At 48.1% G+C, this 14,385-nt stretch overlaps 4 protein-coding genes across 4 annotated transcripts; 2 read left to right on the top strand and 2 right to left on the bottom strand.

Annotated features, from left to right (window-relative positions):
- Positions 1-945: 945 nt before the first annotated feature.
- Positions 946-3,273, bottom strand: nimA (serine/threonine protein kinase nimA; the record flags this gene model as incomplete). The annotated part of the gene is made up of 3 exons (XM_057231406.1): positions 946-3,042; positions 3,101-3,153; positions 3,222-3,273. The coding sequence occupies 3 exons, from the start codon at positions 3,271-3,273 to the stop codon at positions 946-948; spliced, it is 2,202 nt and encodes a 733-aa protein (XP_057086496.1).
- Positions 3,274-3,799: 526 nt separating this feature from the next.
- Positions 3,800-5,834, top strand: N7447_007143 (ankyrin repeat and BTB/POZ domain protein; the record flags this gene model as incomplete). The annotated part of the gene is made up of 3 exons (XM_057231405.1): positions 3,800-4,033; positions 4,101-4,186; positions 4,250-5,834. 3 exons carry the CDS (start codon positions 3,800-3,802, stop codon positions 5,832-5,834), a joined length of 1,905 nt encoding a protein of 634 aa, XP_057086495.1.
- A 613-nt stretch (positions 5,835-6,447) lies between these two features.
- N7447_007142 (uncharacterized protein) lies at positions 6,448-6,839 on the bottom strand (the record flags this gene model as incomplete). The annotated part of the gene is made up of 2 exons (XM_057231404.1): positions 6,448-6,636; positions 6,729-6,839. The coding sequence occupies 2 exons, from the start codon at positions 6,837-6,839 to the stop codon at positions 6,448-6,450; spliced, it is 300 nt and encodes a 99-aa protein (XP_057086494.1).
- A 202-nt stretch (positions 6,840-7,041) lies between these two features.
- Positions 7,042-10,875, top strand: N7447_007141 (DNA repair ATPase SMC5; the record flags this gene model as incomplete). The annotated part of the gene is made up of 6 exons (XM_057231403.1): positions 7,042-7,473; positions 7,533-8,444; positions 8,500-9,390; positions 9,446-9,518; positions 9,569-9,696; positions 9,754-10,875. The coding sequence occupies 6 exons, from the start codon at positions 7,042-7,044 to the stop codon at positions 10,873-10,875; spliced, it is 3,558 nt and encodes a 1,185-aa protein (XP_057086493.1).
- Between the last annotated feature and the right edge of the window lie 3,510 nt (positions 10,876-14,385).

Here is a 14,385-nt window from a genome sequence, read left to right as displayed (position 1 = left end):
GCACAGTATCGTGCTACAGATTTCGATCATATGTGCATACTTTGTATTCCGTGTACCTATAAGTCCGAAAGGTGGTTAGTGTATCGGTCATTCATATTAGGGCTAATAATGCAGACGACTCGACTTGAGACACTTAGGAAGTCAGTATAATCTTCTACAACCCAACTACAAGTCTGGAATGACATGGACATGTTCGTTTCTTATGGAGATTGGTATGTACATTCAATATCGAAGTATTGCAGCACCAAAACTCCACACATGTGACCCTGAAGCATCAAAATGCAATGAGCGTAGAGAATATGGCCGAGAAAGATTACCCAAACGAGAAGTAGGGTAAAGTACTTCTGAATGGGAGGCATAGCATATATTAGTCCAATATGACCACAAAGAAATATATTTGTGATGGACGAGGATACGACGAGCAATAGATTAAACGTTGAAGGAAGCAAAATACAAAAATTCAACAGTCAATGCATGGCTAATGCAAATAAATGTACAAAACTGAATCGTCTCCTTCGTTGAAGGAAAGGGGCATGACGGCATAAACAACAAAAGAAAAGTAGTAAAGAGTCGAGTCGGGGAGGCAAGTGTGTAGCCAACGAAGGCAAAAAGCCACGGACGGGCCATAGGCATGTGTATCAAACTCCGTGTCTTGCATGTGGCAAGGATGCACCGAAAACATTAGGGCCAACTCCTGACATAGTGGGAAAGTATGCGCAAGAAGCGAAGTGCGAAACCCCAAAACGGTGGGCAACAATAGGAACTGAGGGCTTCCAAAGAAACCAAATTATCCAAATCCAAATCCAAATCCAGGGAAAGAAAAAAAAGAAGAAAAACCAAACCAGAACCAACTCCAGTCACACCAAAGCGCCATAAGAAAACCGAAAACCAACCCAATCCGAAAGAACAAAGTAAATGCATAGGAAATTTCATCTGAGTGAAAGACTACCGCAGGTTGCGGATAACCTTTTTGCCACGGGCAAGGAAGGGACTGGGCATCTCATCCAGTTCAGGGTTCCAGATAGCAGGAGAATCACGTTCAGAGCATTTAACGCTCATGGTAGGACCGCCAGCGCGCGAGTCACTGGCACAACGCTTGACTTCATCCATCGGACGGCCTCCAGCTCTCGCCTGTGCGAGTTCGACCAGAGTGCGGCCGCCCATGTTGCGTTGCATAACGGCCTTGAACATCTCTTCGCCGCCACCCCCATTCTTAGTAGGAGGAGGTTGCTTCGAACCACTCTTGCGAGTTGGTGATGTGCCCGCATCGGCAGCGAGGTTGGCGGATGATGGGATTTTAGTTAGACGACGGTGGGGAGATCTCGCTCTGCTCTCACTTGCACTGCGCTCTTCAGACTGGGAAGTAGATGCGCTCGTCGATTGAGGAAGGCGAGTACCGCTCGAAGGGAATAGGGAAGGCTGGGTGCTAAGTTTCTGCATGAGAGCCGCGGTATTCTGACGAAGTAGAGGTCGTCGAGGCGCCTTCAATGGGTCAGGCTTCACCTTGGGTCGAGTGGGCGAGGGCAAATCGGGGGTGTCATCCTCATCGTCGGAGTAGGCCAGAGTGGGCTCCCACTTAGCCTTGTTCCGCTCGGCCTCTGCAAAGATGTTGCGAGCGCCTCCTTGGGCGGAAGTGCGGCGAGGGGACAGGGAAAGCGAAGCAATTGAAATTGGTGACGGCTCAGCCATTTGAACATCCACCGGTGAATCAACAACGGTCTTGGACCGGCAAAATGGTGTTCGTGTCTCTTTCTTGGGCTGCTTTCGGGCATTTGATGGAGGAGAGCCAAGAGAAAGCTGGCTAATATCGGTGGTTGATGAGGGCGTAGTATCGTTGTCGTCTGTCATGTTGGCAGAAGACCGAGAAGACCGCCAGCCTTGATTGCTGGAGCGAGAGGACCCAGATCCAGATCCAGATCCGGTGGTACTGGTGCGAAATACATCATCTCGGGAGGTATTGCTGTTGGATGTGTTGTGCTTGTACTTCTTGACCTCAATGGCAACCCTTTCTTGCACTTCGGACTCAAATCGCTTGCGGAGTCGCTCGAGTTCACTTTGCACCTGGCGATCAATTTCCAAGCGGGCCTTGACCTCCCACTCCCGTCGAACGGTATTTTCAATCTCGGCCTTGATATGTTGCTTTTCCACTTCTCTCTTGGCAAGATTCTGTTCCATTTCGCGGACTTTATGAACAGCAACCTCCTCACGTCGGCGCAGAGTCTTTCCGAGGTCAACAACCTCTTTCTCTTTACGCATCAAGCGAATGATAGGAAGATGAATCAGAGCGGAAGTATCGGGGCGGTGATCGGGATTGACCCGCAAACAGCTTCCAATAACGTTCTTGAGCTCTGGCGAATAGTAATCAGGCAAGGGCGCAAACTTTCCCTCGCGAATCTTTTGAACAAGTTGAATGTGGGTGCGAGCGTTGAAAGGGGGCTCCTTCTGGCAGAGCTCGTACATGATGCAGCCGACCGCCCAAATATCGGAGCGCAAGGTGTATTTTTCAGCCGCACAGATTTCCGGCGACATGTAGAAAGGTGTGCCAACGTAAGTTGATGCAAAGTCGTGAGATTGCATTTGCTTGGACAAGCCGAAATCGCCAAGCTTGACAGTGTTGTCGCTACCGAGGAAGATGTTTTCGGGCTTCAGGTCGCGATGCAAGATAGTGACTTGTCCCTGTTTTCCCTTGAGACCCGATGGCTTGGGAGCTGGACCTAGAATGTTCGATCCGACCTCGGCGGGATCAGAGCCATAGTGACACCGGAACAAAGCAGTGACAAGCTGAGAGAGAATGCGCCAAACAAACTCCTCTTCGGCGTACTTGTTGGCCTTCTTCAAGTTCTTGATAACCATGCCTAGATCTCCACCACCGCAGTACTCCATGTAAAGATACAGGTCTTGACTGGCCTTGAGGTGTTCCCGGTGATAGTATGCGACAATGTTTGGGTGACGAAGGGAACTCAAAATGTTGAACTCGGCAGTGAGTTGTTCGCGTTCTTTCTGGGACATTTTGATGTAGTTGATTTCCTTGCGGCAAAGGATCTATGAGCAAATTGAGGTTAGTTCCGGTTGCAAGATGCCACCAATGCACTACACTTACGAATCCATCTGACTTCCGCTTGACTTTGCGAATGATCCCGAAGGAACCGCAACCTGAATGAATATATATGATTAGCTTTGAAGGTATTGGATATGAATTGGGCGACCAAGACTGAACATACCAATTTTGTCCAAAATCTCATACTTATCGGCCTCAGCCAAAGCAATCGCCATGGCTATAGATTGCTGTAGAGTTAGGGACAATAAAGTGAAGACGATCCAGAAGAATCAGAGAGTCAATGATGCATGAATATGAAACAAGAACCTGTGTTAGTAAAAAAAAGAGTCGAGCTGCGAAATTGAAGATTTGAGGAGGAGTAAGGCAATATGAATTGGAGCTTTGAAGATGGGTGTTTGGGTGATCGTTGCTATGCAACGGTGGTTATTGCGCTTTCCCGAACCTAGCAGGCGGTGGGGAAGGTCGATCAAACGGTCGGAAGGAAAAACACCGAATGACGTTGGTTCAATTATGAAGTGGGAATTAGTATGTGTACTTGTATACATGAATATATATATATGTATCTCTCTCTGTATACTTCCATACCTTCATATCACTGTATAGCTATGCTAAATATCTATATAAAACTCCCCTTAATTTCAGACCGCACTGCATAATCACGTGCTCTTTATCGATAAGCCTTCCGCCCCTCCGTTTGCCGTCTCATCCCACTTCGACCTGTTGTGCCTGGCAACCTGCATGATGGATGAGCCAACTGTGTTGCGGAAGGATCAGCTGGAGATCAGCTTAGTCAATGAGCAGAAATTGATTAAGGATGGCACTATTAAGGATGATAACCCTTTAGATCTCAGTGAGCCATTCCGTGAACTATGCAGCGCATGTCGTCAGGGCGATTTGAAAGTCTGTCAGGAGAAAATCACCGAGGGTGTCAATGTTAATGCTCGTGATCCCTATGATTACACGCCATTGATACTGGTGAGTACATATATTGATAAACCGACCGTTCCAATCCGTACCACATAATAACCAATGAACCTGGAAGGCGAGTCTCTGTGGTCATTTCGAAGTTGCGCAACTTCTTCTCGAGTCTGGTGCAATTTGTGAGCGAGATACATTTCAGGGTGAAAGGTAAACAGCAATTGGCACTCTATTGAGCGTGAATGACTAGAATTAACGATGGTGGTTCTATAGATGTCTCTATAATGCCCTAAACGACCGGATACGAAACCTCCTCCTTGAATATGACTTTTCCAAGTCCACGGACCCCCTCCAGCCCCTGGCTGCGCATATAACTTCGCTTCTCACCCGGGAGTCCCCAGTAACAACAGATATTATTGTGACTGCAGGCGACAAGCCGCTTCACCTCCACAAATTCATCCTCGCGGCACGCTCTCCATATTTCCATGGCAAACTAGCCGAGGCACCGGAATCTGCAACATCGGAGCTCCCCAGTACCATTCCTCCGGAAGCATTCAGCGCCGCTGTCAAATACCTATACTTTGGAGAAGCTCCCCGGGACTTGAGAAGTGGACCGGGGACAGGCTTCACGGAGTCCGAGACTTTTGCAGGGGTGGATAGAATTTCCGAATACTTGGATATCCCCAGTCTTTTAGATAGTATCCTTGATAGCGGAGACAGGAGACGTGCCAGACAAAGAAGAACCGACGATATTTCCAAAGGCCGAGATCAAATGGAACAATGGTTCCAGGAGAATATTCTGGGGAACAAGCTTGAGGTAGAGACTTCGAAAGTGAACGAAGTGAAGTGGAATCGAGCAAATGCTATTTTCGCTGATGTTCTTCTGAGGGCGGATGAACTCCCTGAGGAAGAGGAGGAAGCGGACACTGACACACCAGAGGTCAGCAATGGCACATCCAGTTCGATTCCCATTGGCCCTATCTCTACCACGGATGAGAAGACTCTCGAGGCGCCGAAATCAGTCATCTTCCCATGTCATCGAGCAATGCTTTTGCGATCTGAGTTTTTCCAGGCAATGTTCACATCCACCTTTCGCGAAGCTTACCTCAATGAGAATCTGACGATCATTGACGTCAATTGTTCGCCCGAGGTCTTGGAAATTATTCTTACATTCTTATATACCGAAAGAGCCGATTTCCCCTTAGAGATAGCTGTTGATGTCTTGTTCGCCGCAGATATGCTCTTCATTGAGAAGCTGAAGACGAAAGCCGCCGTGGTCATCAGCACCCTCGGCAGTGCTGGAATGTCCCAGTCAGAGGCTGCAAGAACTCGGGGTATAGCGCACGAAGACGACATTGACATTTACTCAATCGTTCGAGCTGCGTGGTTGACGCGCGTGCAGCGATTGGAAGAATTCGCTGCTCGGTATCTCGCATATCGACTGGAAGCACATATAGATACCCCAGAATTTGCGGAGTTGATCCAGGAATCAGCATCTCGTATCAAGGCGCGACAGGAAACCGATTCCATTGAAATGCTGGATGATATCCGGTTCTATCTTGGAGAGCGCTTTAGACTGAGATTTGATGAGGCTGGTCTGGATGAAATGATGGATGAAGGAGAAACATCGGAAGATCTTGACGAAGATGAGCAGCTGGAAGACGTCATAAAAATTACAGAAGGTGTCCAGAACTTGGGTGTTTCCAAGGAGGCTATCCACAGTCATGGCCATGCCCCGGAGATTCGAACACTGGACGGGGCAGTTGTCGAGGATGAATTCTCTGAAGATGCGATGAACTACGAGATCTTGCTTGAGAAACTAGATGATTTGTTGGAGAGACTCAACCTTGAGGCTTAGACATTTCGGGGTTCGCCACTGGCCTCCAAATCGGTCGATCAACAGCGTCTCCTGGCCTATGAGTTGATTACTATTTGACACCAGGCATGTTTTGCACATTTTTCTATGTGTAACTACAGTCCAACCTTGGAAGTGCCGGATTTTCTCTGGTGGAAAGTGTATGGTGACAAACATGTTGCTGACTCCGGGCAGGAGAGGAAAAGATATATTTTGTCTATAAACAATAGAAGTAGAAGTCAGTTGACTAGTACCCCAAGCTATGTACATGAGAACACTGATATTGCCTCAGTAGGAATAAGTCAAATTTATCAAAGCTAATCCACAGATAGGACCAAGTCCAATGTTTCCAGACTTCACAGGCCATGGTGGGATTGCGTGGACGCGGGACTCGAAGATCACCTTCAAGTGCAACCGGTTTGGTAGGCAGGTTGTTGCATGGCTAATGGGAATTAAGACCATGCCGAACTAGTCGATAGTCGCCACCTTGTGTTTGAATTGAAAGTCGTGGGTGGTCCTTCGGAGGATCAAATTGTGCCGGTTGCATGATGGGTTGGCCCGCATTAAACGGTAGTTGTGCATGCGTTGCCTCCGCTCGACAAAGAATTCATAGTGCTCATCGTCCTCCACTCGGTTGATCTTTATCACTACCACCGATGCCTTTCTGTTGTTTCTCCAACACCCTTGCATCCAAGTCTCGTATCTGGTTCTCGATTATGCCTCTCCGGGCGACCAAGTTGGAGCGCATATTCTGGAGGGCTTTGGTTTGTTCATCAAACGTCGATTCTTGCCGTTTCTTTGCTGTCTATATTGCATAAAGCGTTAAATGTTAAATGATATCCAATGACATAATTGGAGCTAAACGGATAGTTTCAGTCTAAATGGATTCGCTCATACCTCAGCAATTTCTTCCTTTGTTTTAATGCCAGCCCCATAGAGAGTGCCTGTAATAGTAATAGACACGACCGCAGCAGTCAAAACTAACCGCTTGATATTAGGAGGAGGCATGGTGAGTGCTATACAAAGTCGAAGCTGTTTGGTCGCAACCAATTGGCCATTTTGAGGTTCTCACCGCCTACTAAAACTAGACTTTCTATTGATCGCGCACGCGTTCCCTCGCGTCTGATTTAACAAAGAAAGCCCGGACAAAGCGAATTTCACAGATAACCCATGAGGCTCCCTCAGCATCTACTCGAGGGTTCTGACAACCATGGCGTCACCCAGTATTCCCCGTCGTCGACCTCACGGCGAGGATGAAGAAAGCAAAGACGCGACGTTTGATCCCCCAACCGAACCCTCGAGCAATAAACGCCCCCGCCTGAACCCCGCTGGAAGCGACGACGGATCGGATTCTGGAGAAGAGAGCGAAGGTGGAGGTGAAGCAGAGAGCGATGAGGATAGCGCTGGGTCCGAAACACCAGAAGCAGTTTCTCAGGCCCCGCGTGCGATAGCCCACGATGGCCTTGGCCCCGGTGGCTATAAGCCGGGCGCGATCGTGCGGATCAAAGTGACGAACTTCGTGACCTACACGTCAGCAGAGTTTCATCCTGGACCAAAACTCAACATGGTCATTGGCCCAAATGGAACGGGCAAAAGCACCCTGGTCTGTGCCATCTGCTTGGGCCTGGGATGGGGACCTCAGGTATGATTTGGACTATAATACTGCATAGTCACCACATACTGACACTCATCGATCTCTAGCATCTTGGACGCGCCAAAGACCTGGGCGAATTTGTGAAGCATGGGGCCCGAGAGGCTATGATTGAGATTGAACTATGCGGACCGCCCAAGACCCGTGACAATCCTATCATCCAGCGGATCATAAAGCGCGATGGAAATAAGAGCTCGTTTACACTCAATGGATCCCCCGCTTCCAGGAACGATGTGCTGAAACTGGCTCAGTCGTTTGCCATCCAGGTAGACAATCTCTGCCAGTTCCTGCCTCAGGATAAAGTCGCTGAGTTTGCTGCACTTACACCAATTGAGCTTCTACATTCTACGCAAAGAGCAGCAGCTGGCCCGGAAATGACCCAGTGGCACGATGCCCTGAAGAGGCTAAGAGCCGAGCAAAAGAAACTTGAGATGGACAACAGTGGCGACAAGGAACTGCTGGAAAATATGGAGAATCGCCAAGAGATGCAAAGAGCCGATGTTGAAAGAATGCGCCAGAGAGCCGGTATCAAGCGGAAAATCGAGATCCTTGAGCGTTGCCGCCCAATTGTAGAGTACAAGGAACACCACAATGCTGTCGAGGCCCTGAAGGTTATCAAAGCTGAAGTTGAACGAGAATACCATCGGATTCAAGCGGAGAACGAGCCCATTTTGCGTGCGGTCAACGCTAAAGAGGCCTACATCGCTCAATTGAACGGCGTAAAAGATACCCGAAAAGATTCTGTTGACGAGGCATCCAGGGTCGCTAGTGCATGCGCTCAAAAAATCGAAGAATTTGAGAATAAGATCAAGGATCTCAATGATCAGATTGAGGCCGAAAGAAAGAGTGGTACAAGGCACAAAACCGAAGGAGCATCGGCTCAGCAAGCTATTAACAGACTTCGACGCCAACAAGAAGAGGATGCCGTGGAGTTCGACCCAGAATTTTACAATGAGTCCTTGGTAAGAAACCCTACTTTCTCCATTCTTTGAACCAGCGCGCTGATCACAACACTAGAGAGAGAAACGACTCCAAAAACGCGAGCTTGAGATAAAGGCCAGAGAAATCCAAGACAGGAGGCAGCCCCTTCAGGACCAGCAACAGCAAGTGCAAAGGAATATCCAGCAGGCCGAACGCCAGCTGAGCAATTTGGATTCAGCCTCTGGCCAACAAGAAGTCAAGTTGCAGAAAGCATCTTATGATACGCTGAAAGCCTATAGATGGCTTCTTGAAAACCAGAGCAAGTTTGAAAAAGAAGTCTTCGGCCCTCCAATTGTTACGTGCTCAATCACCGACCCAAACTTTGCCGATGCTGTCGAGTCTTTATTCCAGAAGACAGACTTCACGTCGTTCACCGTGCAGACGAAGAATGATTTTCGCACCTTGCAACATGCGATTAACCAAACCTTGGGTCTCCATGATATTAGCATCCGCACCTGCTCGCTGTCATTAAATAGCATGAAGCCTCCGATGTCTAATGATCAACTTTCCCAATTGGGATTCGATGGTTGGGCAAGGGATTTTCTGATCGGGCCCGATCCTGTGATTGCCATGCTGTGCAGTGAGAAGAACCTGCATTCGACTCCTATCGGACTACGTGAAATTTCAAATGAAGCGTTTGCCCGTTTGGAGGAGGGGTTGTTGAGCTCCTGGGTATCTGGGAAAAGAAGCTACCAAGTGACTCGGCGTAGAGAATATGGGCCTGGCGCCACGTCAACTCGGGTTCGGGAGATCAAGCGTGCTCAGGTGTGGACCGAACAGCCTGTTGATGTTTCTCTTAAACGTGAACACCAGGAGAATATCACGTTATGGAATGAACAGCTGCAGGACATCAAGGCAAAGCTTGAGTCCGAGAGGGCTACCGTGTTAAAGATACGCGAAGAGCACGAGCAGGCCGAGCGAGAAATGGTATTTTGCACAGCTCTCTTGCTTCCATCACACCTCATACTAACTTCTACCGTAGAAAGATATTGAGAAAGAAAAGAGCGCAAAACAGACAGCTCACACCCAGTACCGAGCAATCCCAGAGAAGATCTGTATGTTTCATTTCTTATTCTTCTGCCTTCACTTGTCTAACAATTTGCAGCTCAACAAGAGGCCAAACTTAAAAACATTACATCGATGTTTGAAGGGGTACTGGAGAGAGTTCGTGGGTTCCGCAATCAACAAGACGAGATTGCAATTGAAAAGGCTGAGGCCGCTGTCGAATATGCCGTGAGTTCACCACTGACATGTCTGTCTATTTATTTACAAAAGTCTGACGCAATGTAGGATGCTGTTGAATTGTTCCGCCAAGCTCATGAGGAGCTCGTGAAAGTCGAGGTCTTATTCTTGGAGGCGACGTCCGATCTTCAGACCTTGCGGCATCGCAACATTGACAGCACGAAGTTACTAGAAACAAAGAGACGAGAGGCGCAGGAAGCCACAGTCAAATTAAGGGAATCCAAAGTGAAGGCCAGAGCAGTTTTGCAAAAAGCTCAGCGCATCAGCCGAGAACTACACGACGAACCCGACGCGCAAGCTTTACTTGAAGAGCTCAATGACCATGACATGGATAAACTCGAAGCTGACATTGACTCTGAAAAGGCCCGACTGGAGCTCACCCATGGTGGTAGCAGCCACATGATCAAGGAGTTCGAAGACCGTGAAAAGGCCATTGAGAAGTTGCGTTCCAAACTCGCCGACTTTCTGGACAAGCTTACAGAACTTGGCAACGCCATCACAGACATCCGCAAGGACTGGGAGCCCAAGTTGGAAGCGCTCATCGAGAAGATCAGTGATGCCTTTTCGGATTCTTTCCGTCGCATTGGATGTGCTGGCCAGGTCACCTTGGGCAAAGTGGAAGGTGAAGTTGGGCCCAATGGCGAGCCTGGTCCTAGCGAATTTGGGGAGTGGTCGATTGTGATTCACGTCCAGTTTCGCGAGGGTGCAGGGCTTTCGGTCTTGGATTCACATCGCCAGTCTGGTGGTGAGCGAGCCGTGAGTACCATCTTCTATCTCATGGCACTTCAGTCGCTCTCCGCCTCGCCCTTCCGTGTTGTCGATGAGATCAATCAAGGTATGGACCCGCGAAACGAGCGCATGGTTCACGGACGCCTGGTCGACATTGCCTGTGCGGGCGACACCGAGGAAACCGACGAGAATGGCAATCCCATCGGTGGTGGCGGCGGCGGCCAGTACTTCCTCATTACACCGAAGCTGCTTGAACAACTGTCTTACAAGCCGGGTATGCGCGTGCTTTGTATCTACAGTGGAGAGCATATGCCCGAAGATTACGACACGACCGACTTCAACAAGGCAATTCAGAACATGAGGAAGGTGGCCGCCAACGCGATCACCAGTGGGCCGTCTGAAGTCATGCAAAGCAGCGGTCAAGTAAACGTCTATGCCTAATGAAGTTGGTTAATTTATTCTGCGATACCCATTTCATCCAATTTACCCTCTTTACCCTATCTTCCGGGCAAACTTCGGGCTCTATGTAGATTTCAGAGAAAAATAACATAGTCATGAACATCGTTTTACATATTATATTGCCTGTACTCCATAGTAAAAAAAAAACCAGAAGATATCACATTAACATGAGCGCACAGACACGGAGTGACCGATCCTGCATACGGGGCCAAAACGGAGCCGCAGACGAATTTGTCCAAGGCTCGAGGTCAAAGAGGTCGCCGTTTATCTTTGACTTTTTTCTTTCTTAGTCCCGGGGGGCTGCCTGAAATCGATGAACAGGATTCTCATCCATGCTTGGATCGGACGATTCGACCAAACAAGAAAAAGATCGCTCCTCGCTTGCACAGAAACAAGGTGGAAAAAAAAAATCAAAACCTGCAAAAGAGAGCTCAGATCGACGTCTCCGTCGATCACCGGAGGATTGCACGCCAATGGAATGCCGGCATTAGGCATTCATCTCGCTAAGATCAACTCTAATGTGCCTTTGTCTCTTTTGATTTCAACTGTGTCTCATGTCATCTCTTGTCCCCATTGAGATGACCATGCATATACTAGTCTATTGGCTTGATAATCTACGATGCAAACATATGCTTCTCATCTCTGATCCTGACCTTTTCTTTTTTTTTTTTTTTCTAACTTTGCCCTTCAATACCCACTTGCGGTCATTTCACCGCAAATTAGAAAATTAGATTACTAAACTACAGAGATCCATAGTGAGTCATTTTGTCTTGAAATGATACATCAGGTTTCAATACTAGATGCATCATGGCGCTTGGAGAGTCCTGCACGGCCCCCAGAGTCTACGCATTGGTCACTCTGGTGCTTGATCCTTTTCAACGGCTCCCAACGTGGCTTGAGGGCCTTACCTAAACTAAGCCAAATACAGTGTAAACCAAGGGTTACATGGCACACACAACAGATATGTTGTATATCAAGTGCCACGAGAGTTCAGATCCCAACAGCGTCATACAATCTCGGCCACACCCGGCATATTTAGATCTGGACGGCCTGGTGACTTGGAAGTATATTGCGACCCAGGCTGCATAGGCAAAATTTGGAGTGGGAAACATGTACCTTGTAACTACAACACACACATATCATGTACGGAGTACAATGCAAGCCCTCACGTAAAGAAGGATGTATAACCAACGAGGCCCAAAAAAGTAAAAGCCTGGAATGCAACGGTAGGATCGATGATCTACCATTCTAGTCTACCAATCTAATGGCGCAGGAGTATATAGTGTTTCCATAATAATGGGCTCACACCTTTCCTACCCAATCCCCGCACAAGGGAAGAAACAATTGCCGGCATAAAACAACAGAAAACCATATGTCGATCACCCAGGATCTACGATTAGCGTCCACACAACAACGTACGTTCTATGTTGTACAAGGCGAAATTGCTTTGACAGGGATGATTCGGGGATTGCCATGCGACCGAATTAGGAACGGAGCCCCGGCTCGGTGATCACTGCGTCGAAACTCTATACCCTGCAGAAGGACTGGGTTTTCTCATTGGCAATGACATTGCAGACGCGCCTCCCAAGCGATCAATGCGATGGGCATTGGTCTCGTATGTATCCGTCATAGACATGTGCAAATTTCCTGGGAGGCTGGGTATGATCAGACCCTTCCCCCCCCCCCCCCCCCCCCCCCCTTCTCCCCACTGCCCCGGTGCATACGGAGTATGTCCGGAGGACGGAGTAGTTGCATTGCATACGTAGTGAGCTTAGTGGGTGGCTATCGGCGAGTGGATCCCGAGACATCACATAATTTTGAGCCGGGTTGGAAGCGATATCTCCAACGGTTGCGACAATGAATCCTTCCAGGTGCCCAGACAAAGATCTGTAACCGAGAAGGATCATGGTAACGCATAATGCTAAATCTAAATGAAAGGAAGAGGTGTATGATTCCAAAATAGGCAGGACCTTAATCAAAGTAATCAAAGGCCGAACTTTATTCATTCTCCAGAGTCTATAGAGGAGGTACTCCGTCCATGTACATTGTACGATATAGAGTACCGAGGCAAAGAGTCAAGTGAATGAAACCAACTATCAAGGACTATCAAAGGCTATCAGATTATTCCGTAGACTATGCCCGGGTGTATGGCTTAATTCGGATATGGTTTTATGAGTTTTGCGCAGTAATGTTTCTCGGGTGTTTCATAGCTCCAGTGGAACGGAGTGCAGATCGATATCCAGATACGACGGTAGTAGAGACATGGACTGGTCAAAGTCTAGATCTACCGAAGCGCTGAGACTTGACGTGAAAGGGGGTACTGACAAGGAGCCCAAGATCTACGACGATGACGATAGATCCAGAATCACCTCCCTAAAATAGCAATCAAGCCCATGGGAATAGCTCCATCACTCCATCTTCTCCATTTTTCCGCAGAGGCAAAATTATGGAACCTACGACATGGTCAGTTCGCAGGCCTAGAGCTAGAACAACAGTGTAGCCCGATGCCAGGGGGCCCACGGCCGATCGTCCACGGGTCTTATACCAAGACTGGAAATAGTACGACCGGTAAAGATCCCGGCTGTCTTATTTTTTTGTGATCGCTCTTGACGAACAGGTCGTTCCACGGAGTTTAAGATATGCCGAGTTCCAACCGTCTCTCATCCAAGACCCCTTGGCGTCTAAACTCCGTGCACCTATATGGGACTAGTACGTCTCGGTAGGATTATACCGGAGCCCTTATGTATTATTAAGGGTTTCTCTTCGGGCCCGACTCCGTGGAAGCGACAGCCACCTTCTGTCAGATCTATCTTCTTTCGAGACGGTCAAAATTGTACTCCGTATGTTGTATATTGTCCGATGATCGACATCGATCATCCCTCGTTTGGCATTCGGTTGTAGGATTTTTTTTTTTGCTTTTGGTGTTGACATTCTATTATTACTTTCCCCCCTGATTTTCGGTTCTCGGGTTCGGGTACGGCTGGGCTATACGGTAGATACGTTTATGACAATCTGCGGTGTAGAAATGAACGCTGTTCTCCTGTTTTTTGGGGGCCGAAAGGATCAAAAACACCGAAATATTGGATCCTGAAGGAGTGGTTCATAATCCCTTTAATCAAATTCATTCCACAGTGCGAAGTAATATTAATGTGGAAATCAATGGGGGTCAAGCCATCAAGATCACGAAATGACGAAGACATCAGATTAAGTATCTAATCTAAATCTATATCCCAACCAATATTCCGATATGCAGTGCGTTGTATAAGCACCAGGGGTCAAATACGAGTCGCATAACAATATCGACATTACGTGGAGGACCGCATCGGAGGCATTACCTAAATGGTCGTCGCTTAGAGATGGCGGGCGATCATGGGCTGAATCAGCGGGAGCTATGACCATCAGTTATCCCCTGAAGTTGGATCTTCGTTGATCCATCGATCATTTCTGAATAGGAAGGAGGATAGATGTGTATGTTGTAGGATTCAAATCAGA

The sequence above is a fragment of the Penicillium robsamsonii genome (genome assembly GCF_028829455.1).
Source record: "Penicillium robsamsonii strain IBT 29466 chromosome Unknown utg000003l_segment0_segment0, whole genome shotgun sequence".
Classification (NCBI taxonomy): domain Eukaryota; kingdom Fungi; phylum Ascomycota; class Eurotiomycetes; order Eurotiales; family Aspergillaceae; genus Penicillium; species Penicillium robsamsonii.
This window is presented reverse-complemented; position numbering and strand designations above follow the sequence as displayed.